This window comes from Cricetulus griseus, chromosome 2 (genome assembly GCF_003668045.3).
Source record: "Cricetulus griseus strain 17A/GY chromosome 2, alternate assembly CriGri-PICRH-1.0, whole genome shotgun sequence".
Classification (NCBI taxonomy): Eukaryota; Metazoa; Chordata; class Mammalia; order Rodentia; family Cricetidae; genus Cricetulus; species Cricetulus griseus.
In genome coordinates, this window is record NC_048595.1 from 416,188,962 (window position 1) to 416,216,232 (window position 27,271).

At 37.8% G+C, this 27,271-nt stretch overlaps 1 protein-coding gene across 5 annotated transcripts in view; it reads left to right on the forward strand.

Annotated features, from left to right (window-relative positions):
* Positions 1–27,271, forward strand: part of LOC100770975 (partitioning defective 3 homolog B) — a 1,032,377-nt gene that overhangs the window by 463,866 nt on the left and 541,240 nt on the right. For all 5 annotated transcript variants that reach the window (XM_035440979.1, XM_035440980.1, XM_027397031.2 and 2 more), the window contains one exon: positions 20,192–20,301. In XM_035440979.1, the coding sequence (XP_035296870.1) occupies positions 20,192–20,301 (110 nt within the window). The remainder of the gene's footprint in view (positions 1–20,191; positions 20,302–27,271) is intronic.

Sequence of the window (27,271 nt, forward strand, 5' to 3'; positions counted from 1 at the left end):
GACATCCACCCTCATTTTTAGGAGGTCTGTGAAGGGAGACGAACACAAAACACATGTTTGGGTAATACTTGTGCATGGTGAGCTTCTGGTGAGTGTTAGCTTTGAAATGTAGATATTACCATGGTTTTCCACAGGGGTTAATTCTCCCTCAAGAACTTTCCTCATATCTGTTTCATTTTCATCCTCAAATGATGATTTTATAGCTCTGCTGATGGAACTAGTTGTTAAGTAGACATTAGTAAGCTTGTCCATTCTTTCTTGTAAGATATTAGGATATAATTCCTTGTTTGAGGCCAAGGACAGAAGGAACTAGTGTGGTAAGATGGCTTGGGATCTGCAAGACGGTCAACAGGTAAAAGCATTGCTACCACCTGGCAACCTGAGCTGAGTCCCACGAGGTAGAAGGAGGAACAGACTCCATCAAGTTGTCCTTTGACCTTTACACATGGACCATGACATACTCACCCCACACACATGCACACAATCTATAAATAAGTGTAGCAAGGTCATTAGTAACCGTTTGATGTGGACAATTTCCATATATAATATCTATAATGCATCATGACATAATTTTAATACAGCATGCCATTTGTTTCCAGAAAACACCATATATATTGTATATTAAAAAATGATTTTTTTATTTCAGCCCCATCAGTGTATGCTTTACTTAGTGATCATGGGGTTTTACCTGCTTGAGTATCCATAAACAGCATGCCCTCTGGCAACCTAGTGATTTGTGTCCTGTGATACTGAATGTAACCAAGTTTTGTTTTGTTTTGTTTTGCCTTTTTATTGTTTCCAATTTGGTATATGGAAACACCTTCTGGAAACTGGCTTTGTACAACAGTGTTCGAGTATATTTCATCCCACTGAGAGATAATGATGGACATTTTAGATGCTGAAGAAAGATTAAATGCATTCGATTTAACTAGCAGCACTAAAAGGCCTGCATCTTTGTATTGTTGCTGTTTATCTTCTTTCTAGCAGTGGAATATCGAGCTCCCCCAGGCTGTGATTCAGGTATTAATGCTGAGTCGAGGTCAGGCAAGAGTGTGTTCAGTCTGCGACACTTAGATAGCAAAGGCAAACTGCTCATGGCTATTAGTCAGGAGGCTCTGTGTGCCAGCGATTGCATGCTGGTGGCTCATAATCAGAGTGATTTACAGCTACCTTAAATGGGCCACTGCGCTTGTGTTTTCCTTTTGGGCTGCTGTCATTGCCAAAAAAGCCAGCCTTTCTTCTACAGATCTGCCCAAATGACAAGTGCATGGTGCCCTTTGGCATGCTGGGTGACTTGCTGCTAACACAGTGGACAGCTTTTATTATCTTGCAGGAATCCTATCTCATAGTGAGTCCTTGGAAGAATAACTCACACACACACACACACACACACACACACATATTCACACACACACACACACACACACACACACACACACACACACACACACACCACATTTCCTTATATGCTGCTCCAGGAGTGTGAAGAGAATTTGTGCCACACTTTCTCTTCAGCAGTTTAGTCCACAGATTCTCTGCCTTGATTTAACTGTGCAGACATTTGAAGATCAGAAGACATATGCTATATTGTTGGGTTTTCTGTGCTCTTAGAGCATAATCCATGTTCTGAGTTCATGCTTAGTGGACATGTAAAAAGCCATAATGCTGTGGGTTTAATGCCTGCCATGTTCTGAGGTCCATTCCCTACCTTGCCCGTGGGCTCCTGACCTTCAGCATGCTTACCCATTGTGCCTTACATGTACATTTGACCAGCAGGCTACATTTCTGATTTCTCAGTTATGGCTCTATACACTGATTCAGACACATGAGTACATCTGTCTGGTTGTTCAACCTGTGCTTGTCTCAACTCCCATAGTCAGCTAAGGTTAGAAAATACAACACACTGAAGATTGACAGGAATTGACAGGATCTTAAACAGCTTCCTTCTGGCTGATAGAAATTACATATGTGAACAGCAGCACAGAAGGATCTCCAGTAGTGACACTGCTGTGAGGAAATAAAACAGGACAATGGGTGGAGAAAACTAGGGGAATCCCACTCTAAGAAGATCAAGAACTGTGGACGAACATTATAGATAGGATCAACTAGTAGTTCAATACAAAAGCAGTCTGGATGAGTCTGGAAAGATCCATGGCTACAAAAGAGGTGTGGGAGACTATATGTAATGAAGCAGGGCAGTCAGATGAGAGAGGAAAGCCAGATCATATGGGTACATTTTTACATTTGCTCTTAAAATATTTATTTCACAAAAACAAACTATATAATCTGGATAAATAAATAGTTGATGTAATATTTTCTGTACTGGTTACACAGTTCCATTTCCCTTAGCTGATATTCTGTGTTATGTATGTGCATTTGTAGAAATAACATTAATATCATTTCTTATATATCTTCAAGTAAATTGTACAATGTTTTATATTCATCATATCAAACAATATTTAAAATCACTGCCAATATCATCATAAAAGCTATTTCTACTCATGTTCCCATCTACAAGTCTATCCTTTCTGATGCTATGCTTTCAGCTAAATTTTGTATATTATTAATTATTTCATTATTTTGTTCCTTTTGGAGCTTATTTGTTTGTCTTTTGCTTACTTACTTTGTTTTGAGGCAAAGTCTCACTCAACAATCCAGGCTGACCTGGAACCATTATGTAGTCTTGACTGGCTTCAAGCTCACAATCTCCCTGGCTCTGCTTCCAAATGCTGAGGTTGCAGATATGCACAGCCATGCTCATTTGCAATGTCCTTACTTTGTACCTGAACATGCAGCCTTACCATTTATTACAGATACCACAATTCCCTATTATATATTTTGAAATCTTTGTATATTAGTTGATTAATATTTTGTTAAGAATGTAATTTTATTATACATTATGTTATTAATGAAATATAATTGATAGAATAATAATTGATCATAATTAATACATAGTTGGTTTATTTCTAAATTGCTTATCAGTTACATTGATATGTGTGGCATTGTGTTTGCCACTGACATGCTATTTACATTACTTACAGCTTTATAATGTAGTTTACATCATGGGGTATTGATATTTTGAGCTTTTTATCATTTGCCCAAGATTGCTTTGGCCATGTAAGCCTTTTGGTTGTATATAATTATTAGAATAATTAAAATCTCTGTGAAAAATGCCATTGGAAGTTTGGTAGATATAGCATTGAATTTTTATATAGTATGAAAATTTGAACAATAGTACTTTTTTTAATCCCTGAGGAGAGATGTCTTTCCCTTTGTTTGTATCTTTAACTCCTTCCATCAATGTCTTATAATTTTCCATGTATAGATATATAATCATACATTAATAGAATAAATGATAAAATGATCTCAATAAATGTGAAAAACCCATCATTTCAATATTAAAAACTAACAAAATTATTTGACAAAATACAACATTATTTTTTAGTAAAAGCTCTAACAATTCCGGTTTATAAGCTCTGCACTAAAGCTTACCAGTTCAGACAAGGCCATAAGGTAGTACACATCATGCTCAAAGGAAAAGCAAACAAACAAACTGAAACATTTTGTTTTGAGATGGTCTTGTGCATTCCAGGACAGCCTCAATTTCACTGGTGGCTGAAAATGACCTGAATTCCTGATGATCCTTCCTCTACTCATTGAGTATTAGCATTATTTATATGCAACACCATACCCAGTCTATGTGGTGCTAGGGACAGAAGCCAGGAAAACACCATACCAACTGGTCTATGTCCCCACCCTGAAAGTGTTTGTTCTTCTATCAGGAACAAACAGGGGTATTCACTCTTAGTACTTACGTTTGATATTTATAGCACTACTCGCCCAAGCAATTGGGTAAGAAAAATAAAAGATGGTTTCCAAATTAAAAAAGAATAAATTATCTCTGTTCATAGCTAGCATACTCTTTTACATACAAAAGTTCATATCAATCAACTCTTAAGAATGATAAATGCAATTAAGTTTCAAGACACCAGTTGCATTTGTGTGCACTAACAATGAAAAGGAAGTCAAGAAAACATTTCTCCTTCCAACAGCACTACAAAGAATAAAATGCCAGTAGATTGCATAGAATCATTGTGGTATAAGAAAGGAGTTGATTGTGTTTTATTAAAGATATTCAAAACCAAATATTTGAAGCAGAAATCTATTAAAATTGAACTGATGTCTCTGTTTCAACCTGTGTGGTTGTTATGTTATCTCTACTCTCACTGTGTTGGCATATTTCACTCATTGTCTTGTGTCCTCAGTATTAAATAATTCACAAGTATATATGTACATGATTGTCATGATTTTGCTGTGTTAAGGCATGGGCCAGTTTTGTTTGTGCTGTCTGAACCTTTCATTGCTGTCCACCATCACTCATCACCAGTCATACCTTCTTTAACTCCAATAGACAAATAACTTCTCCATTCTTTGGGGCATCTTTAGACCTGGTACCTGTCATCATTTTCTTTTCTTGCCTTATCTTGCAAACCTCTTTTTTTACTATACACTTTTATATTTTTCTAATGTATTTCTGCATCTTACTCATGTAGGCTTCTCTTAGCTTCTATGTCATCCCTTAAACATAGTCTTTGGGTAGATGGATGGATGGATGGACAGATGGATGCATGGAACATGAATACATGGATGCATGGATGGATATGTGAATACTCACAGGGATCAACTGTCCTGTAAAGCCCCCTCAACTGCTATAGCTATAGTCTTCCTGCTCTTACATAATTTTCAGTGGCTTCTTAGATATTTCAAGTGATATTGTCTTACATATTATTATATACAAATTCCTCTCCTTAGAGCCCTTTGAATGTGAAAGAGTGTGTGTCACAGTAATCTTTGTTTTCCCAGGAATTAACACATTTCCTAGAACTTAGCAGGTTTCCAGTAAATGACTAGGGAAGATAAATGTTAATCAGTACATAAATCTCCAAACCCAGAGGGCTGTGGAGGGTAACTAGACTGAATCTTGGACTAGATATGGTTCCATAAGGAGTTGATAATCCCTAGAGACTTCCTGCCTAGTTTCCTGTTGCAAAGCAGCTGTGGAGAATCCTCCAGGGAAGCAGCTTCAGAACTTCTCTTTTCTTTCTATGCTGTCACTTTTCCTGTATCATCCATGGGTTACAATGCTAAGCCCCTTAATTTATGTTCAAGACTCACAAATGAGGTGTGACTCAAGGTTGAGAAACCCTACTACTAGCAGGAAGAGATTTTGTTGCAGTAAATCTCAAAGAAAGCAGCCCAGACTCCTTGGAACCTGGGAAGACACTGGCTGTGTGTTTTATGTACTATAAAAAAAAAGTCACAGCGACTGTGGGCTATCTAAATGTGACAAACTATCATAGACAGATACAGTCAGGTTACTTAGTAGGTTGCTTTGCAATGTAGAATTGAATTGTCTGCAGCAAAGCTAGTGAAGACAAGTCCACTAGTCTTTCATTCCACCTTACTGATATACAACACTGTAAACACGTTAGGCCATTGTGTTGCATTTCTTCTAAAATGAAATCATGGGCCCAGTGAGATACAGGGATCCTTAGATTTCCTTTGCCAATATGTTGACATAAATATTGCTGTTAAGCATGCACAAATAGCAGAACTATTTCAGTCTTTTTATCTCTTTAAAACTAATTTAAATCTGAGCATTAAAAGACTGCTTGATACCATATGTTTGTTTTAGATAGGAAACGGAATCTATTCTAAACATAAGGGCTTATGAAATCTGTATTCTAAACATAAGAGCTTATAAAATTAGAATATATGAGTACAAGCAATGGCAAATTGTTTCACGACCATTAATTCCTCACATCATAATCTGTATAGCCTTTTGTCATGTGACTTTGTGACCCCCACCCCACCCCTTGCATCCTCCTGGGGAGTCTTTTTATTCCCACCCTCAGATAAAATGTGTTACTCATATTCCTTGTTGAGAATCCAACCATTACTATGTTGTGAGTCTTTTTATTATAGTATGTAAATCTAGTTTGAAATTGCTGAGTTTTCTCTTTGAAAACCATTTAAAGGCTACTTCTGAGTGTGACCAGTGGCTGTGGATAAGGGACATCAGAAGTCTTTGGTAAAAATAGGAAACTTTAAGAACACATGGAAAGACTGTCACAAGCTAAAAAAGATACCGTATAGCTCACTTCATTGTGTACACGAGAAACAAACTATAAAGTAGTGTTACTGGTATGCCTGCTAATTCTGCTTATCTTATTTTGAGAGCTATGTGCCGTCTCTCTCTCTCTCTCTCTCTCTCTCTCTCTCTCTCTCTCTCTCTCTGTGTGTGTGGGGGGGGGTGGGTGTGGGTGGGTGTGTGTGGGTGTGGGTGCATGTGTGTGTGGATTTGTGCTTGGGTGCGTGTGTGTTATCTAAAACAAGGCTAGCACCACAGAAAGACAATTTCGCTAGCATCCAAAGTTTCCTGTCCAGCTCACAGCACACCTCTTCCTTTCCCCTTGTGCTCTTTTTTGAAAGCAGCACTGCATGTTGGCTTTTCCTGTGGCAACAAGACCTGAAAGATGAGATTGTTCTCCTTTGTCTCAAATTAAAGGGCACTTATCTCCGAAACCATTTGATGAGTTCAAAGGCTGACTGATGTAGATAGTGACCTCTTGTCAGCGCCTTCGATTTGATGTTTGTCAGAGGTGGTAGACCTGTCCGGGTTTGTCATCAGGCTACCTTTCATCTCAGCAGATTCTGCTATAATTTGTTACATAACGTCTTCTTAATAATATGGGCTCTTTCATGCTCTTCTGTTTTAATAAGTATCAACCTAACACTGTACAGCTCTAAGAAGCAGTAACATAAAATTATGATAGCATAAGCTAGATAAAACAGGTGTTGCCACAATGTTAATAGTCATTTTCTGATATACTATGATGTTTTCTTAAAAACCCATGGGAAAAAAAAGTAATAAAAATTGAATCCTTGTGAGTTCGAGACCAGCCTGTTCTACAAGAGCTAGTTCCAGGACAGCCTCCAAAGCCACAGAGAAACCCTGTCTCAAAAAACCAAAAAAGAAAAAAAAAAATTGAATCCTTTAAAATATATTTGATTCTTCCAGGCACTGAGTTAATGAAATGTTTATATTTAATAAAAACCTATTGATTATCCTGATTCTCAAAAGTTTATCCATGAAGAGTATTTTAAATTCTGACTGCATTCTTACTTCAGCTTCAATAGACATTCTTATGTTCAAATGTCTGTCCTTTAAAATTTAGAACTCTAGCTGGGGAGATGGCTTAGTGGTTTAAGAGCACTGGCTGCTTTTCCAAAGGACCTGGGTTCAATTCCCAGCAACCAAATGGCAGCTCACTACTGTTTATAAATCCAGTTCCTGGAGACTGGACACCCTCACACAGATATCCATGCAGGAAAAACACCAATGGATATAAACTAAACAATAAATAAAAAATTAATACTCTAATGATGCTATTATCGGTAACTTGTCTCTTCTTGGTGAATCATATAAGTGCAACCAGGTTTTGTTCCCATGGCCTTTGCACTTTAGTGCACATTGAAATTGATGTGCAGTTACACAGAAAGGCCAATAATGATCTGTGGATCATTGCTTTACTCTGCCACTGGGTGAATCAGTCAGCTGGGGTAATGTTCTGCAGCCTGTGTAACGGACCTGTTTAGTAGCAAAACAGCAGCCATATGAAACATCTGGGTGGTCTCGCAGAGTACTTTAAAGTGTATTAGATTTCATTTGTCTAATATGAGATCACAAAGGCTTGGACAGCTGGATCATTTTGACATCATGGACAGAACATGACCTCTTCCTACCTGCCAGATGCAGAAGATGCCTGCTGTTAAAAGTGAGCCTTGGGCTCCAGGAGCAGATATGGGTCAGTAAATGAGGTCTCAAACTGAAGATGCAAATGTTGGAAATGTCTCCAATGCAGCAAAGAGCCTGGATTTTCATCTGGTACTTTCATTAGGCATGCTCCCTGCTGGAGAAGCCCTGGACCTCTCTTTTCTGCAATGAGCCACAGTTGATGACACTTGTTTAGAATTTTAAGTGTTGTTAAGCAGAAACTGCCTTCCACATCATCAGAAAAGAGGTCTTGAGAAGTCCTTTACAGCATGTGGACACTTAGACAGGAGAATAAAACAGGATTTTAAGTGTCCCATAGGGATAACTGTGGCTCTTCATACCTCAGTTCTTCCTCCAGTTTTGTCAGGAAACCAAATGATCCAATAAAATAGAATAATCAAAGGTTTCAAATGCAGCTGATAAATCCTATAAATTTGTGCCCAGGATGCCTAGAATTGACTTGTGGATCTTTCTCATTTATGAAGAAGGACTTGGAGATTTGAATTTAATATTTGATGTAGCCAGTAATAGTTGGCAAGTACAGTTCAATGGTGTGAAAGGGTTGGTTGTTTCTCCCTTATCTTCTAGTGAAGAGTCCACTCACTAGATGTTCTAGCATGAAATTTAGGGCATATGAATTGTTCTTAAGAGCTTTGGATTGCACTGAAGAATCATTCCAAATATGCTTTACCCTGAGTCTAGCAGTCACCCCAGTTCCATACCCCTGCCCAGACATAGATCAAAATTCACTTCAGGGATTTACAAGTGAATTATTAACTAAACAAGGAAGACAGTTCCTCACTGACTTTCTCAGCTGATGTGTTCAGATACTCATTATGTACAAATGCCTTTTCAAAATTATTTTAATCTCTACCTAAAATCATGCTAGTGTCTCCTGTTAGAACATCACCATTGTTTCAGTTAGAGAAATTTAAAACCTTTACATTTATATATTTTCTGGTAGTGTTCTTCTAATCACTCCTTAGACTTCTCAATTAGTTAGTGGCTCCCTAGTCATGAAGTTCATGTCCTTTCCCTGCCTGAGCAAATCAGCATCAATGCCTGGATACCAGCTGCTACCTTCTAAAACAAAGTACCATTCTGCCTACTATGAATGTACTTCATACCATTGTACTGGCTACCGTTTAGTCAATTTGAAACAAACTCAATTTGATATAAAGTCTGGAAAGAAGGTCTCTCAATTCTTCCAAGTAAGAAAATGTCCCAACCACATTGGCCTTCAGTTAATCCTGTGGAGAATCTTCTTGACTAAAGGTTGATGGGGAGGACCCATCCCCCCGTAGGTGGTCCCACCCTGGACAGGTGGTCCTGCGTTATATAAGAAAGCAGGTTTTGCAAGCCATGGGGAACAAACTAGGAAGCAGCATCCCTCCATGGTCTCTGCTTCAGCTCCTCTCTCCAGGTTCTTTCCTTGAGTTCCTGCCCTCCTTCTCTCAGTGATAGGCTATGAACTGCCATTTGGAAGCTCAAATAAACCCTTTTCTCCCCAAGTTTCTTTTCCTCATGGGGTTTTATCACAGTAGTAGAAACCCTGACTAAAATGACCGTTGTATCATTTTATCTATTTTTCTGCATTTCAAAGATTGTTGATAATTCAGTTGTCCTGAAGAATCTTCTCAAGTAAACTCAAATATCATCTGTCTAGCTCTTCCGTGGGTTACCATCAATCTTATGAATATAAATTTATCTCATAAATATCTAGCATCTGACACTATAAACTACAGGAACCTGGAAGATCAAGTGGCAGGGCAATGAATTCTGTCATAAAGCACAGTAATTGACAAGACCTTAGTCAGGATCTCAGCGCCTCCACTTGAGCTGTTTAATGTTGGTGTTGATGTCACTTTCCTGTTCGTTTACCATTAAGTCGCAAGGGTGATAACATATGCAGTATTAGTGTGAATGGTGTTTGTTTTAAAATAAATGTTGATGCTGAAGAAAAAAAGTGTTGGGTGAAGGGAAACAAATCTGACAGTAGCAATTTATTTACGGATGGGGGCTAGGATGCTTTTTGGTCTTAAAAAAAAATAAATCCCTCTTCAGAGACCTTTTAGAGTCCAGGTATTTCTGGTTTGAAAGCTTGGTCTTTACGCTTGTATTTCTGTTTACTTCTGTTTCGCATGTACCCTGTTAAGTGTCCATTTGCTAGGGTTCCTATAGGATTTTGGGAGCTTCTTGCCAGTAAAGAATTGGCAATGGACTATTGCTTCCTCTTTCTCCTTTGCTTGCCTTTTTCCTTTGCATTCTTGGCGTAAACTCATTTTATAATTACCCTTAATGCTTGCCTTAATTCATTTATTTTTTTAATTTTTCTGTTTTCCTTTCTTTATGTGTGTGATGTGTATGTGTGGGTATGTTAATGGTATCATAACTAACACATGTCTTAGTTACTTTTCTATTGCTGTGAAGAAATACCATAACCAGGGTACTTACAGAAGAAATAGTTAATTACAGTATCAGAAGGTGAGTCCATTAGTATCACAGGAGAATGCAGGGCAGCAGGCAGGCAGGCATGGTGCTGGACAGTAGCTAAGAGCTTTTCGTGTTGCAACAACAACAAGACAGGAAGAGACTACTAACTGGGAGTGGCAGGGCTTTGGAAACTCTAAAGCCCATCCTCAGTGACACACCTCATCCAAGAGGACCACACTTTCTGATCCTTCCCAAACCGTTATAACAACTGGGAGCCAAGAGTTACATGCATGAGCTTATGAAGGCCATTGTTGTTCAAACCACAACTAACTGAGCACCTCTGTGTGAGGTCATGTGCATGTGAAAAGTGGAGGTTACTGCTGGTGGGTATCCCCTCAACCTCATGCTCTGAGGCCAGGTCTCTTAATCCAAGAGCTTGTGCCATATATGGCTAGTCTTGCTCTGGGGATCCTGTCTCAGCCCTGTAGGACTGGAATTACAAATGGGCTGCCACAACTACTAAGCATTTATGTGGGTGTTTGGGGATCTGAATTCCTTCCCTATGCTCTGAGTAAACACTTTAACCACTGAGTCACCTCTCCAGGCCTCTGTTTATTCAGCTTCTTCCCATTACCCTACAGGATCTTCAATGATAATATTTTGTGCATTGAATGCTGGTAATGTCGAGAAGACCTAAAAACTATCTGGAATAATTTAGACATCCATTTTTGAAATTTTAATGCTGAATTCACGAACTACAAGGTGAAATATAAGTATTAGCATAAGCCAGAGTAAGATGTAGCAACATCCACAAAGACAGAGACAGGGCCACATTTTGTTAGGATCTAATTGGAGGAAAATTGGGGCAGATTAATATTTTTAAAAGGAGCAAGAATTTTAAATGCAAAATTTAAGAAATTTAAATGCAAAATGTATAAATTATTTTTAGAATAATAAAATTAACAATTATAAATTTAGTAAAGGTAATATTAAAGATACCATAAAATATAAAAATAATATTTAATTGCTATATTTTTGTTAATGCTTAAATACTGGTCTCTGAATTTTGTCTTTATATTATTTATGACTTTTCCTATGTTGTATCATTTTAATGGAATAAATTTATAAATCAATCCTCACTCTAACTTGATAATCATTTTGTATTTGTTTAAATAATGCTTTGGGGGATAGATAACCATAGGCCTTCAGATGTGCACACCTGTAATTCATGAAATTGCTACAGGCTTTTATTCTAGTAGCGTGGGGATTTTAATTCCATGCTGCATTTCCAAGTACATCCCAGTTAGAGAACCTCCCATCTGTCAAGATGCCAATGAGAACTGAATTATCCCTTATGATTTTATACATTTGATGACTGAATAAATCTCTCATCAACTAGTCTCTGGTTTTGTCCATTTCAAATCTTGCTGTTGTTTGCATCTGCATCCACACACTTCCAGTGATAGATACAAATAGAACACATTACTGAGACTGCAGCCTCCCACTCACCTTTGGGTCACAAAATTAGGGAACAGCTACATCAGTTGACACAAACTTTCACTCATGTGATGGCCAGTGATAACCAGTGGGGCTTTTTGTTTTTTTTTTTGTTTTTTGTTTTGTTTTGTTTTGTTTTGTTTGGCTTTTCGAGACAGGGTTTCTTTGTGTAGCTTTGGAGCCTATCCTGGCACTTGCTCTGAAGATCAGGCTGGCCTCGAACTCACAGAGATCTGCCTGCCTCTGCCTCCCAAGTGCTGGGATTAAAGGTGTGCGCCACCAACACACGGCAATAACCAGTGTTTGATTCTATAAACATTTTCCATAACCACACACACACGCGCGCGCACGCACACACACAACTTGTAAAAAAGCCATGTATAGGAAGCCCTGAAGTTCTGACATTTGGACATTGTAGGGAAGTAGAGACAGCTCATTGCTGTTGGGAATAGGCCTAGAAATGATGACAGCTTTACAGCAGATGGTAATATTAGAGTCAAAGGACATGGGACACATTTAGGCAACTATGGGTGGTCCTGGTCTGCACGAAGGACATGGCAAAGAAATTAGCATGTGATATAATTAGACAAGAAGGTTGGGTAAGCCCCTGAAGTCATTGAAAACCAGAACAAAGAATTTAAGGTCAATTATACAAGTTGAGTTTCCCCTTCCAATCTCAATGATTTAGTAGACTTTATTTGGGCTTATTAATTCATATATACATATATATATATGTATTATGATTTGTCTTTTATGAGTGTTTACCTTTTAAACATTAGGAACTTTGTTTACCTTGAAAACCCTTTGGTTAACACTTGGTGTCTAACATATGATAGGACCTGGAATTAACTGCCCCTACATAGAATGAATGAATGAATAACATAAAATACTTTAGTTATAAATTTGTATATGCCAAGCAGATGAAATGTGGAAACTTCTATAGTTGAAAGAGCCCAGACACTCAGGAATGTTAACAATACACATGATGGTGAAGGCACTGCTATCTTCAGAGAAAAAAATGTAATTTCCAATAAAAGTCTTGTAAACTCTTCCCTTGTTCTGATGGCAACAGCACTCTATTGAGGTATCTCCAAACTCTCAAAGAGGCTTGCTCCTCTGAATCCCTTGTTACCCATTGTGAGATCAGGAGGATTTCTGTGAATCAGTAGTGTTTGTTCCATCGAGTATCGAACAAGAACAGCCTTTGTAGTTTGAAATGAAAGATAAATGGCCCTAAATGTTAGTCATATTCCACTCCCCCCCTTTTATAGTAATACTGGGAGTCTCTTTCCTAATGGATTGATATTTAAGACTGAAGCTTCTGGAGTACCTGAAATCAGCCTTCGTTTCTCCTGTGTGGTTTTTCCATCACAGTGTCTGAAAGCATGTCACAGCTGCTGCATTCATCACCAGCCAGGCTCCAGGGCAGGTCACTCACTCCTGTGGAGAAAGTGATCTCTGTTCGGTGCTTGGCTATAAATTGTGCAGCTATTGATATCGTTACCAATTTTTTTATGGGTCTCCAGGTATCAGTGCTGTGTCGTTTGTTAGGCATCAGTTGAACAAGCCCTTTTGAGGCTCATAAACGTACACACACACACACACACAGAGATACCTAGTTGTCTTCAAAAACAAACGTTGTGCTACTTCCACCAGGCATGTTTTATTCAAGTATTGACAGGATGAAAAGTATATCACCTGCCAAACAGATACATTCCAGGAGAGTGATGTCCAAGAAACTGTGGGCAAATAACTGCCTCTCCCATATTTTTCCACCGTCTTTTCTTTTATCTGCATTTTTCCAATGCTTTCTTTCTGCCTACTTAAGATTAAAATAATTGGGGATGGAGAGATGGCTCGGAGATTAAGAGCACCAACTGCTCTTCCTGAGGTCCTGAGTTCAATTCCCAGCAACCACATGGTGGCTCACAACCATCTGTAATGAAATCTGATGCTTTCTTCTGGTGTGCAAATATATATGGAAGCAGAATGTTGTATATATAATAAATAAATAAAATCTTTTAAAAAAGATTAAAATAATTTCTAATATTTTGAAAATATCCCATTCCCTCTTATCCACAGAGAGGATAGGACCCATAGTCACAAAGTATAAAGTGAAGAAAGATGTCTTAAAAGTCAAGTGAGAAATGACTTCTTTGGACTTCAAATTCTGTTGTCTCCTTTAGACCTGGAATAGGACATTGGGGTAGCTACCCAACATGGCAACCTGTTCATTTTGCTGGTGAGGCAGACATCAAAAGGGAGTGGATTTCATGGGTTACACAATGCGAGAGCCAGCATTAAGAGGCAGGTTTCCTGAGCTTCGGCCTTTTGAACAAACTTCCGGAGGACAAACTAATATTTTAATAAAAAATACATTCAGCACATTTGATACCTCAAAATAATCTCGGAGTAGCATCCTAGGGTGAGTACTTGCAGAGTCAGCTGAAGAAATCCAGTGTACAGACACTGAGATGCAGCCCATGTTAGCAGACAAGCAATCCCAACTCCCCATAATTTTTCCTATTTCTTTAACTATTTTTAAAATTATAAAATTTTCTACCAATTGCAATTCCAATCATGGTTGATGTCAGAGCTATACCAATTTAAAAGTTTCTATTTAGGATTTCGCTTCCTATTTATCTTGTCATTTTGTATCAGCAATATTAGAAGAATATGGTTTTTCTTTTCTGTAAACTCTCCAAATGTTTCTTTCCATGATTTCCATGGCACTGAGGGAACTATTTTTTCACAACAGAGGGAAGTGAAGACTCTGATAGGGCAGCACTTAGCACTTTCTTTACACTCATGGGCTGTCATGGCAACCTTCCTCCTTTCCCCTCTCCCCCAACACACATTCTCCTCTAAACTCTCTTCTGAGGTTTCATTAACAGCTCATGGATTTTCATGCCATTCATTTGAGGATTCTAGAGCAGGGAGTCTTGGCTCTTTCTTTCTTAGCATGTGATATGGAAAGGTACTTCCCTATCAATTGACTTTGCTTATATCACTTTTGTCTCTAGATTTTCAGTCTGGGCTCCAACAGGATTTCCAGTAACAGCTTCGTTTGCATCTTTGTGGATTAGCTTGATTGAAAATTCTAGTCTTTGTTTTCTGAAGCCAACAGGATCATTTCAGATTAAAAGCAAATCATTAGGAGTCAATGTCCATTGTTCTTCATGCAAGACACTTAAGGATCACTGTGCTCACCCTTGTTAGAATACAGTTGTAATCACTTGCCAGAATCTCCCATTTTCTCCTGAAGCTTGTCTCCATCTCTGCTTCTGGCTGAAGACACTCCATTCTGCATCTCAGAGTCACCCTGCCTGCTTCCTAAGCCGGGGCCCCTCTTGTTCTTACAGAATGTCATGTCTTCACATTCACTATAGCTGCCTTGGGATGAAGCAACACTGATACTGACAAGCTGGCCTCTGACTTTGCCAAGGAGGATCATTTACCATCTTTAAATAAATAAATTGCTGCTGCTGCTCTCTATACAATTTAGAACATGTGTCCCTGTGTCTTGACGTGCAGCTCATGTTAACACTATTGTTTGTTTCCTCTGCTGCCAACAGCCTCCTCTGTTATGATTCCTCAGATTCTTGGTTTCTTTTTCTGTAATGGCCTGTCCTTCAAGGCCCTCCAAGTTCAATAGTAAATGACATTGCTTGTCACTTAGGCAACGCCATCCAAACACAACCTTCTGATGTAGAAATCTCTCTCACCTCCCTCCCTCTCCTACCACGCTGTGGCGTGTGTGTGTGTGTGTGTGTGTGTGTGTGTGTGTGTGTGTGTGTGTGTGTGTGTGTGTGTGAGAATGCTCACGCATGTATCAAAGTCAGAAACTTGTATTATATAGAAAATACCTCCCACCTTCCATTCATGTTGGCTTTTATGTTATGAATGATCTGCTAGTGTAACAATTTGAGCTTTTAATTAATTGTTGCCTCTTCTATTTTTTTTCAAAATGCTTTAGGGATATTTAATAGGGATATTGGATGTTTCAACTGCACCCCCTTTGTGTACTACTTTCAGCATCATTAAACTGGTAATTTTTAATAACTAGAAAATATGACATCATTCATATAAATATGTGAAAACTAAATATACTTTTTTTCTTCCACAAGCATGGCATGTATTTCAATGTCCTCCAAATTCAATATTTAATGTCACTTGTCATATAAACAAGCTCCATCTAAACACAGCCAGTGCTAACTGGCTCCACAGCCTTAGATTTTTAAGACAAAATCCCTCTGTGAATTTGTAAGTTTGCATTAGAGTGAGGCTAAAGTGATAAGTACCCATTGGTGCTACTCCAATGGAATTGAACTTAATATGACAAGATATGTCCATGGGGACATAACTATCATCAGCTATGTACCTCATCAGGGTTTCTTTTCTCCAAACATGTAGCTCAACTGTCTTCCATGGCTCCAGAGAAACAAAATGGAGACTCACATATTCCATAGTATATGTGTGCATTGGTATGGGTTCCCCTGTTATCTATATGTCACCCACCTGTTAGGGTTGCCTACCTTAATGTATACTGAAACTTCCTGGCATGCTCCTTGTCCCCCATGTCTTCTTCTGTGTAAGTAAGATAAAGTACTGTGATTTCTCAGCTCAATGTCATTGCCTCCCCAACACCCACTGAAGTGGTCCTGTCTCACAGCTGAGTTCCAAATTTTTAACTGTAGACATAAGTATCATGCAATATTCCTTATTTAATTTCATTTTTGCCTCCACTGGCTTTTAAACTCTGGCTCCAGGGAATGCTGTCTTTGACTTCTTGGGCTGAACTGAACACTTTGCCTTAAAATCTAAGAGCATCCTAATTAGATAGAACACAATGATTAGAAAACATTCCCCATTTCTGAACTCTACTCATATATATATATATATATATATATATATATATATATATATATATATGTGTGTGTGTGTGTGTGTGTGTGTGTATTTATTTGTGTATTTATGTGTGTATTCTAATATTAAGGCTATATGTTGCCATAGAATTAGATTTTTGCTAGGTTTCATTCACATAATATTCCCTAAAACTCGCTTTGATTTTCTGAAGTTGATCTATTGGAAAGCGGCTAACATCATTAATGACAAACGTCAAGGGACAGCTCTTCTTTGAGGGGAATTTGGGAAGAGATGGATGATCTTCCTGTTTGAAGAATACACAATCATCAAAGTTATATATTGTACCTGACTTAGTATCTCCCCCTACCCATCAGCTCTTTCATGTTTTTAACACCAGGTTTTCAATGGAGATACTGTCACAGAACAGTCCACTTTCAATGACATGGAACCAGCACAGGCACAGTTCAGTCATGATGACTCCACAGTCCATTGTCTCGTCCACTGTACTGATGTATGGTAGTTAGCAGTATTAACATCTACCAATTAGAACACAAGCTCCTTTAGTGTGCATGCATGTTTATCCTCCCCTCCCTACAAGGAAAAAAACTAGACAGTTACCTCCTCTTATTTAATGAGCTTCATTGAGCAATGTGACTTCAGCTCTACTGTGTTCAAGGATTTGCCTAATCATTAACCCTTGCTTGCCTTTGTTGAACACAAGGATGTTCCCTCTGCCTTTGAGTGACAACACTGACTCTCCTTGACGGCAGCCTGCTAATAGGGGTTGGCAATTTGAAAAATACTATGAGGAGGGTTTGTTTAAAGCTGAGATAACAGTTCATATTTTGAGATGCTCATTATTAATTCCAGTATGAAATGATTTGCACTTGTTATTAACACATTAAGACAGCCAAGGAAAAATTAGAAGGTGACTCAACAGGAGACATTCAAATGTGGAAGAAAAAAAAAAACACAGAGGGAAACTTTTTTCTAAGGAGCTGAGTTTAGGATCAGCTCATCCTAAATGGATCAGATCATCCATCTTAAAGCTTGATTGGTTTCTTGGCGGTTTTGGTGTATATTTATTAATTAAACTTTTTAACTGATACATAGAAATGTGAAAGCTATACGTAGTAATGGAGTACAATGGATGATTTTTTATGTTCTAAATAGTTGATATAGTGGAATATACTGAATTGTCATCTCTAGAGAGATGTATTACGAGTTATGGCAAAATGCAGAATGCTGAATACCTGTTACTTCAAAAGCATCTTAAATAGTTTAATATTTTATCAGTAGTCTTAAACTGTGATGAGGCAGAGGATCCCATCCTCAAAGTTGAAGAAAAACTATCTTCTAAAGTTTGAAAAAAAGATGTTTATAATCTAAGAAAAAGCATTATGACGTGTGTATGCTTGTATGTGTGTATATATTATGTGTGTATGTATGCATGTATATATATGTGTGTTACTGTGTAGTTATACTTATGTACATGTATGTGTTTATATGTGTATATAGGTGTATGCATGTATGTGTGTAGGTGGATTTATATGTGTGAGTATATATGTCTATCTGTATGTGTGTTTATGTGTTATGTGTGTATATGTATGTATATGTGTATATATGTTTATTTGTGCACATATGCAAATGCATTTATATATGCATTTGTGTGTGAATATGTGTATCTATATGTGTATGTGTGTATGTATGTGTGTATGTATGTCTGTGTGTATGTATGTGTGTATGTATGTCTGTGTGTATGTGTGTATGCGTGTATGTATAAGTGTATGTGTTTGTATGTATATGTATGCATGTACTTGTATTTTTATGTCTGTATATGAGTGTGTGTTTGTATGATTTGGCTGAAAAATTACAATAACAAAAAACTAAAATTTTCTGAAATTATTGTTCACCATTGTCTTTTATCTGCTACACCATTGCCTTTTTTTTTGACAGTGAGAAAACAGCATGGTAAGCCAAAATGGCATTGCTTGTTTCCTCTTTATTTTTTTCTGATTTGAGGTTGTTAAATTGTAGTGCACTCACCTCATTAAATACTTGGAAATGATTGAGAGTTTCAAGGTGTCTCCCTTCCTGTTCCCCCAAGTTTTTTGGGACTTTCCATGTCATGCTCTATCTCTAAGAATATTGCATTTAACCAACTCTTCTCGTCATGCTACTGGGAACTTAGGGGTTTAACCTGAAAGAAATTTTGCCTATAGGGCAACTGAAGAAGTGAAAAAGTTGATATGAAATTGAATTTTAAGGAACTTTTTCCTTCTAGTCTAGTTTATTTTTCCAGTTTTGTTGAAGAAACAATTGTTAACTATAGAGCCAAATAGATATTTTTAACCTGGTTGAGATAGAGGAAGTAAAGAATAATGTATGACATATCTATTAATAAAAAAGAATGAAAGTTTGTGGGATTTTTAAAATATATTTTGTTGAAGTGTCTCTATCTTAAACTGCATATTAACATACTATGAAAAAATTTGTTTTCAAGAAAGCAGCTTCTTTGTAAAAGGGGGTAAAATGTGTTAGTATTTTTTTTGTTTTCTACAGAAAGAAAAGAATAGAATGTCATAGCACCTATGAAATCTGTTTGGTAAATAGCTTCAAATGGAGATGAAATGTTCCTTTAAGCTGAGTAGCTAGTGAAGTTTGAGAAATTATTTTCAGAATGTTGATAAAGGAGAAATTACATTCTACTGTTTTTCACTCTTTTCCCAAAAGTATATAAATAAATGTTAATTTTTCTATGAGAGTAACTTTTAAACTGCAAGCAGATTTTTTTTTCTTTACAGCATCTAATTTTGTATGAAGCAAATTATTTTAGGCCTAATTGAAGTGAGCGTGGTCAGGTTGCTAGCCCTAGTGAGGTTGAATTGCATTTGAACTTTCTAATCTTTTTTTTAGAATTTAATAACTGACTCAAATATTTAATAGTGGGAGCTTTTATTAAATTAAAAAGAAATCAGAATATATTTTTAGAAGAACTAACTTATTTTCTTTATCAGTTTTGTCTACTTTAGAGGGAAAAGAACAGAATAGAATCAATCCCCTTGTATACTTAAATAGACATTAATGCCTTAAGCATCAGAGCATACCGTGTGTATCATTGTTCAAAAGGTTTGGGAAGCATCAAATAGCAATAATAACTATGCTCCTAGGCCTACTGAATAGAAGATTACATTGAACATTTGAACTTCTTCATTAGTCTTGTGCATAATTATTATTTAAAACCCCATGTGCTTCTGAGGACAGCTCTTAGACTGCCCATTCTCCAGTCTTGCATCGCCTAACACGTCTGTTAAATGCAGTGGCTGGTTTTAAAATGCAGGTAAGGGAAGACAAGGGTTGAAAGACTGAATGCATGCATGCTGCCTTACCTAGAGATGTCTGAAGAGCATTACGTGGATTCATTTACAAGCATCCTAAGAAACTGAATGGTGAAACATGAAAGCGTGTTATAAACCCTTTTAATTAAAATACATTGTGCCATATATTCTCTTCTCCCTGGGGTTCCTTTGACCTCTCACCTCTTATTTTGTCCTGCAGGCACTCCACTGCTGGTGAGGAGAAGCAGTGACCCAGCACCAGGGCCACATGCTGATGCCCAGCCAAGCGCTGCAAGCCCAAGTGGTCAGAGTTTGAAACCTGTTGTTCCGGTAGGTGTCTTACCATTTGAGTTTCTGTGAAGGATCAAAGGGCCTTTTGCATCAACTCCAAAGAGCTGAGAATTAGATACAGGCCTTTTGATAAAATGTAAAGTAGTGGTTATAAAAATAGATCACATGGTCTAGTCATAGCATATAGTTATAGTGATAGCCACTACAATTACTTACATAGCACTAATTGCATGTCAAACCCTCTCTTAAATTTCTATATGTAAGAAAGGATGAGTTTTAATCTCCACTTTTCTGATACAATGTGAGGTGTGGGGAGACTCTGGACATTTAGCTGTTTGTCCAAGGACACGTAGCTAGGGTGTGGGAGACCTAGGGACTGAACCAAGTGTTCTGGCTCCAAAGGCCCTGTTTCCAGCCAGCATATGACCTTGCCGCGTGCTTGTTGTCATCTTGCTTCATAATTTCAAAGGATAGATGGTGTATTCTCAGTGATTTACCACAGTGCTTAGTAATGTAGAACAAGAGGGAAAGGTGATAGTTTGAGATCCCAATGCCATGAATGTATGAAGCCGGCATTGGTGTTCTAGAATTCAGCATTGAAACTGAAGGAAAATAAACTATATAAGAAAAAAAAAATTCTTCTGAGACAGCATATTTGTAACTGCTGTATTTATGATTGATATGTTAAGTAAAAAATACTTCCAGAAAAGATATTTTCTATCCATCTGCATAGACTGTGGGGTTGTGTTCTTTCAATTCTCTGTTGGCTTTGAAGAACTGTAATGGTGGTTCATCCATCCAAATAGCCTGCAAGTCAAACTTTGGTTAATGATCGTACATGTCATCACAAAGAGCAACGTCCACTAATGTAACCACATTTTAACCTCTCTTAAACTCCTATCCATGTCTCATTACAAGTCTCACTGTAGAGCACTTTCTCAAAGATGTACACCAAGGTGATGGATGGGTTAAGACAATTCTCACAGTGTGGTATAGTTTCGTTTTCAGAAACCAGTGCCAATGTTTATAAAGTAAGGGCTGCTATGCTCTATTAGTGAATATCTTCCCAATGTTTTCATATTTTTTTTCTTAAAGTAGTACCTTAAAGGCATTTTAGATGCAATAGTATCTCATTATCCTGTTTAAAACTCTGTCTTCTGGATGCTGGAGATGGCTCAGTGCTTAAGATCACCTTCTCTTTCAAATATGTATTTTTATGACTTTAAAAAATTTTTATATTATAATATAATTACATCATTTTCCCCTTCCCTTTCCTCCCTCCAAGTCTCCCATATGATTCTCTTTGTTCTTCTTCACATTCATGGTCTCATTTTTTTTATTAATTGTTGTTACACACACGCGTGCGCGTGTACACACACACACACACACACACACACACACACACACGCACACGCACACGCACACACACACACACACACACACACACACACACACACCCTGCTCAGTCTGTATAATGCTACTTATATGTATGTGTATGTTTTCAAAGTTAACTATTTGGTATTGGATAGCCAATTGATGTGCCCTTTTCTTGAGAAGACTGTTTCTCCTGCTTTCAACATCCTTTAGTTGCCTGTGGTTTGTCATGTAGGGATGACGCCTCATGGTCCCCCTCATCCACTTGGGCATGTCTCTTGGTGTATTTCTTGTTCAGCTCATGTTTAGGCAGTCATGTCGGAGAGCGCCTACTTTCCTTGCAGAGGACTGTGTTGGAAACCCCAGCTTCTGGGAACTCAGTGCCCTCTTTTGGCCTCTGCAGTCACTTCATTCACGTGTGTGTATCGACACACACATATATTCATGTAATTAAAACCAAAAATAAAATCTTAAAAAACCTCTGCTCTTTAGGGAAGTACATTTGATAGCACATTAATAAAAATTGGGTATATCTGATCGACTTTAGTTTTGACTACAGAGAAAGCCAGTGTTTGGTGTTTTGTGGAGATTTTTGTTTGTTTGTCTTCATTTCATTTTAAATATGCAGTGATTGAGACCAGGTTAAGTCTAAATATATTGAATTGGGGAAAGGGAATAATATAAATATGAGAGAATTTACATAAACAAAAATAAATACAATTTAATGCATATTTTATGATGTCTGTATACCCTAAAATGAGTCTGCCTGATTGTGTTATCACTGTCGGCATACAGAAAATCCACCCACATATATTTGTTTGTATCACATAGGCTCAGTGCTTACAACAATTGAAATAACATAAATATTGCTGTCTCTTAAAGAAAATTAGGGCTCCCGACTTTCTAATAGCTTTATCCAAATATGACCTCAGGGAATTTTGAGTTGGGGTGTGTGGTTGGATGTTATAGTATTACTAGCAGAGATGTGTATTCTAATTTCAGGGAAAAATACTGGCACTCAAAATGCTCACACCTTGACTTTATGCAGGTTACATGGCTCAAATGCCTACTCATCAGCAGTAGAAAGGAAAGTATATGTGGTGTCCTTCAGTGGCCTTATTAGATCATAAACAGTATATCACCAAAAGTGTACATTTCCTTTCTTCCATAGTGAGGCGTGTACATGGTGATGAGTAGAGACTGAGACCTGAAGGATGCTATGGCCCTTGCTGTGGTGCAGGATTGTAGCACTTGTGCTTCTCCTGCTCTGATTATACTTTAGTCTCTGTGGATTGTGTGATAACCTAACTTTCCAGGAGCACACACTATGCTGTGTTTTCCTGCATGAGTCAAGTACACAGAATGTGCTCAGTGTGTGTGCTTTGGGTTAGAAATGAAAGATACGTGTAAGCTTAGGGGAAATTCTTAGAGTTTTGAGCAATAAACCAGCTTCAATTAATAATTAACCTAACCCAGCCAATCTTCCTGTTACCCATTACCCACCCCTCACAACTCTTTCTTTTTTATAATGTTTATTTAGTCTACCTAACTCAGAAGACCCATACTTAACTGTCATAAGAACTATAGACAGAGTAAGTAAAGATTCTTGAATGGGTGTCCGTTTTCCCTCAGAAGAAGACATTGTTTGTGTGTGCCAAAAGTCTTACTAAGTACTATTTGTTAACTCTGTTCTCAAATACGTTTGCTATCTTGGGGAAAGTAAACTATACTATTACATTATTTAAATTATTTTTAGTTTTTCTAAAAGTGATTGATAGAAAGCTACAAATTATATTTATGGTTCTTATTGCATTTATATTGGGTCATGTTCCTCTAGAAAGAAGTAAAATCCGGTGTTTATTAATAAAATGATTTGATAGTCTAGGAGGAAGATCTCTGAGCCCCATGTCATCTCTTGAGTGTCAGTATGATTGGTTGTCACCCTGGCTTTTTTCTATGGAAGAGTGCAATATACTCACTAACTCTATGGAGATACAGGAAGAAATAAAAAATCATGTGGATATATATATATATATATCCATGTAGTTGCTAGTATGATGTGTGCTCAGTGATGAGAGCGGGGGCTTTTCAGGGTTAGCATGGGAAAACCACCACGCACCTTACATAGTTCCTTCTTTATGACATAGGAGTTCAGCAAGTGTAGATTGCAGACTTGGGCTCTTTTCCAGGTCTCAGATACCCAAATTCTACCAGAAGTGTCACTTGTAGCATCTTCATTCCTGTGATTGGGTAAGGGATTGTATGGATAGAGAATGTGTGATAATGTACCTTTGTAGCAAGCAATGTGAAAAACAATTGCTTTTAAAAGCCATGTCCCATTGCTTCTCATTCCAATATCCAATGAGGCAGAATGGGAGGGGATTGGAATTTCTACTCCCTAAACAGTGTTCTTGTGTAAGCAATTCACAGACAGCAGGACCCCAAGTGGGTTATATTCAATTATTCCCAGGAAAGGAAAGTTATTCATAACCCACAGCATAAGAATCTAGAGAATGAACACTTGACACATTTGACTGTGTTGAAGCAAGGCCTTTAAAACCACAGCTGATGACTGTTATTTTTATCTGTGCTTCATCAGGCTTACCACAGTTAGAATGTGTTTCACTGATGCCCAGAGGTGTGGAATGTAGTTTGGAAAAGTTAGAAAAGCTGCACCTTTCTGGCTGATTGAATTATTACAAATTGGTTATTTAAGATGTACACTCACAGGCATGCTGGACTTACAGAACAGAGCCAAATAAGGAACTTTGGACTTGATGCAAGTTTCAAATTGTGTCTGCGTGCTGAAAACCCACCAAATTTCAGTTTTCATTACTTAAAGTACCATCAGATAAACAGCATGGAAATTTGTTTCTCAGCCTCCTCTTCATACCAGAGAAGTATAGCTATTAATGTCCAAGCAGCTATAGCTATTCATCTTCCAAGACAGTAGCAGCAAGCCTCTTCTCCTGACACTTTTGAAGTGAAGAAAGAGAATCCTGGGGACAGGATATTGTAGTGAGAGTTTTCCTATAAGAAGCCTTACCTTCCTCTACTTGATTGCAACCTGGTGTTCCTTCTTGGCTTAAGGGCATGCCATAAAACAAAGCCCTTGAAATTGATGTTCCTGAATTTGCAAATGGAACTCTAAACATATGTGATATTTCCCCCTTAATATCCGGCTAACTAACATAGGTGTTTGTGTTTAATGACTGTTTATATCTTACATTTAATCCTCAAGGCATGTCAATCCTGCAGAGTGACTAAATTAAAAAGCAGATTCCTGAAATGTTGTAATACTGTGGCAGTTCTCTGACAGTAAAGGGTCATTCTCTAAACCTGTTACTTGTTTTATATTACCAAAAGTGTGTGTGTGTATTCACATCTTGCCTTCAGAAGTTGATGTCTGCTATATATATTTTATTTTTAGAATTAAGTAGTCATTTCAGGTGTGTTAAAGTAGAAGGCAGTGGATGGTTTTCAGGGTGTGGTAGCTCTCTGAAGTTGCATGTTCTTGTATGGGGAGGCACAGGACTCATCATTCTCTAGAATTTAGGAAAGCAAAATATTAAAATCAGAAGCCCAGTTTTCTTAGGATTAAATAGTACAGGGAACCAGTTCCTGGATTCCTCGGACTTATGCTGACTAAGTAGTAGAGAGTTTCGCCCTCTCCCTGCAAAGGTGCAGTAAAAAAACTAAGGTTATTTTTATCACATTATTGTCTTTCCTCCCAAACAGACATAAATTCAGGGTTTCAAAATGAATGTTTTATTTCCTCTCTTTCTGTTTTTGTTCCAAGAGCCACACATACCTGTTTATTCAATAGCAACACGATTGCTCGATGCTCTAAGGTTAAAACTAGGAGAGAAGAACACAGGCTGGATATGGAGAGTAGGTACCTTTAGAGAAATCCAACCAGTCTTTGGAGATTTGAGTGTTTCATCAGCAAAGATACTGACAGGTGGTACTGATGATGGGAAATACTTCCAGTGAGGAGCTGCATTCCTCTTGCCTCTTGTATATACCTGTGGATTGAGAAATGACCTATTATATGATACATCTTTCCAAGCATGTCACATATATTGACAATATAATAGAAGTTTCCCCCAGATTAACCTTCCTCAAATCTATGAAGGAAATCACTGAGATATCACTGTTAAAGTTTAATGCCTTGTCTGTTAGGATAAAAATCAGAAGGGGTTTAGTTGGAGACTGTAGGCCATACAACCAAGCCAGCTAACCATGGCCTGCCTTTTAGTGATTATTCTATGTCTACACATAATGAAAATATGATTGACTTTACCTCGAAATACAACTTAAGATTTAGTAGACATTCTGGAGGCACACATCTTATTTTCCATCCATTATATAGTACAGCTACCCCTCTATAGAAGCTTAAGATAGATGACTGCTAAGGGTATCTGAAGGAAGGTGGTATCTATTGTATTTCAGCCAGGAGCATCGGATGGTGTACAAAGGGAGGAGAAATAACAGGCAATATATAATTGTATTATTTAGAGATACTGAATCCTACAAAAGGGTTTTTTTTTCTTTTTCTTTTTTCCTGACACAGTGATTTAATAATAGTCCTGGCGTTTGTAGCTCCAGCTGTTCACGCTGTGTGCTGATAAGACCAGAGCTTGAAGACACATTGCAGCAATGGCTTTCATATGGCTTTGTTTTAAGTGATGATGCTGCCAGCCAGTATTTCACGAAGCCAACTGTTTACTAAGTTTGGCAAGTTCAGGCAGCTTAACTCCTAAAGCACTGTGCTTAGAGACTAAGGTTCAGGTATGGGAGAGGGAGGGCCCCATTTATGCTGCAGCAGAGTTTTTCATGGCATTTTGCAGAGGTTGATTAAAAGAAAAAAGGGGGTTAGTTGAACATCTGAACCATGACAAGCCAAGGGCCCTGGGACATGTGACCCCTGTTCAGGCACATGCTTCTGCAGCACTCACTTTGCATCGATTTTAGAACTGAAAAACAAAATGTTCACTATTGGAAGTCTGTTTCAGAAATGAAAAAAGCTACCTGTCTTCTTTTAGTTTAGTCAGGATCTGAGCATAATGCAAACTGAGTTTTGCTTTCATATCAAAATACATTGATTGACCCTTTAGATATCCAACCTTGCTCTGCATGCATTAGGAAAGTTCAAGGCATTACTCCTCACCCCAGGAAACTTAGAGCCTGGTTAAGAAGACCAAATTCAAAGCAATTAAATAGCTCTATCATCCTGAGCATGTATCTGATTGCCAGATGCTACACTTTAACCATCAGTGTGCTGGTTCTTTGCCTATACTCCACAGTTTAGCTCTCTGCTTAGTTTCCTTAAACGCTGAAGAGAGCTGCCCTGTTTGGTGTCTCTGTTAGCTCTCAAATTCCTGCAGTATAACTACCAGTAGGCATGTCTGCATTTTGCCAAAACTGCAAGCTCCTCAATGGCAAGAGAGCTGGTGTTTTCTTAGTTGTATTCAAGTCCCTAGGCATAGTGCCTGGCACATAACAGATTATCATAAATTTATGTGGTTTAAAACTCTATTTCTGAGATGGGTAAGGTGAAACCAATTCATATTGGGTATATGTGCATATCTGTTTGTGTATATGCATATACACAAAAATGTGAATGAGTTGGATT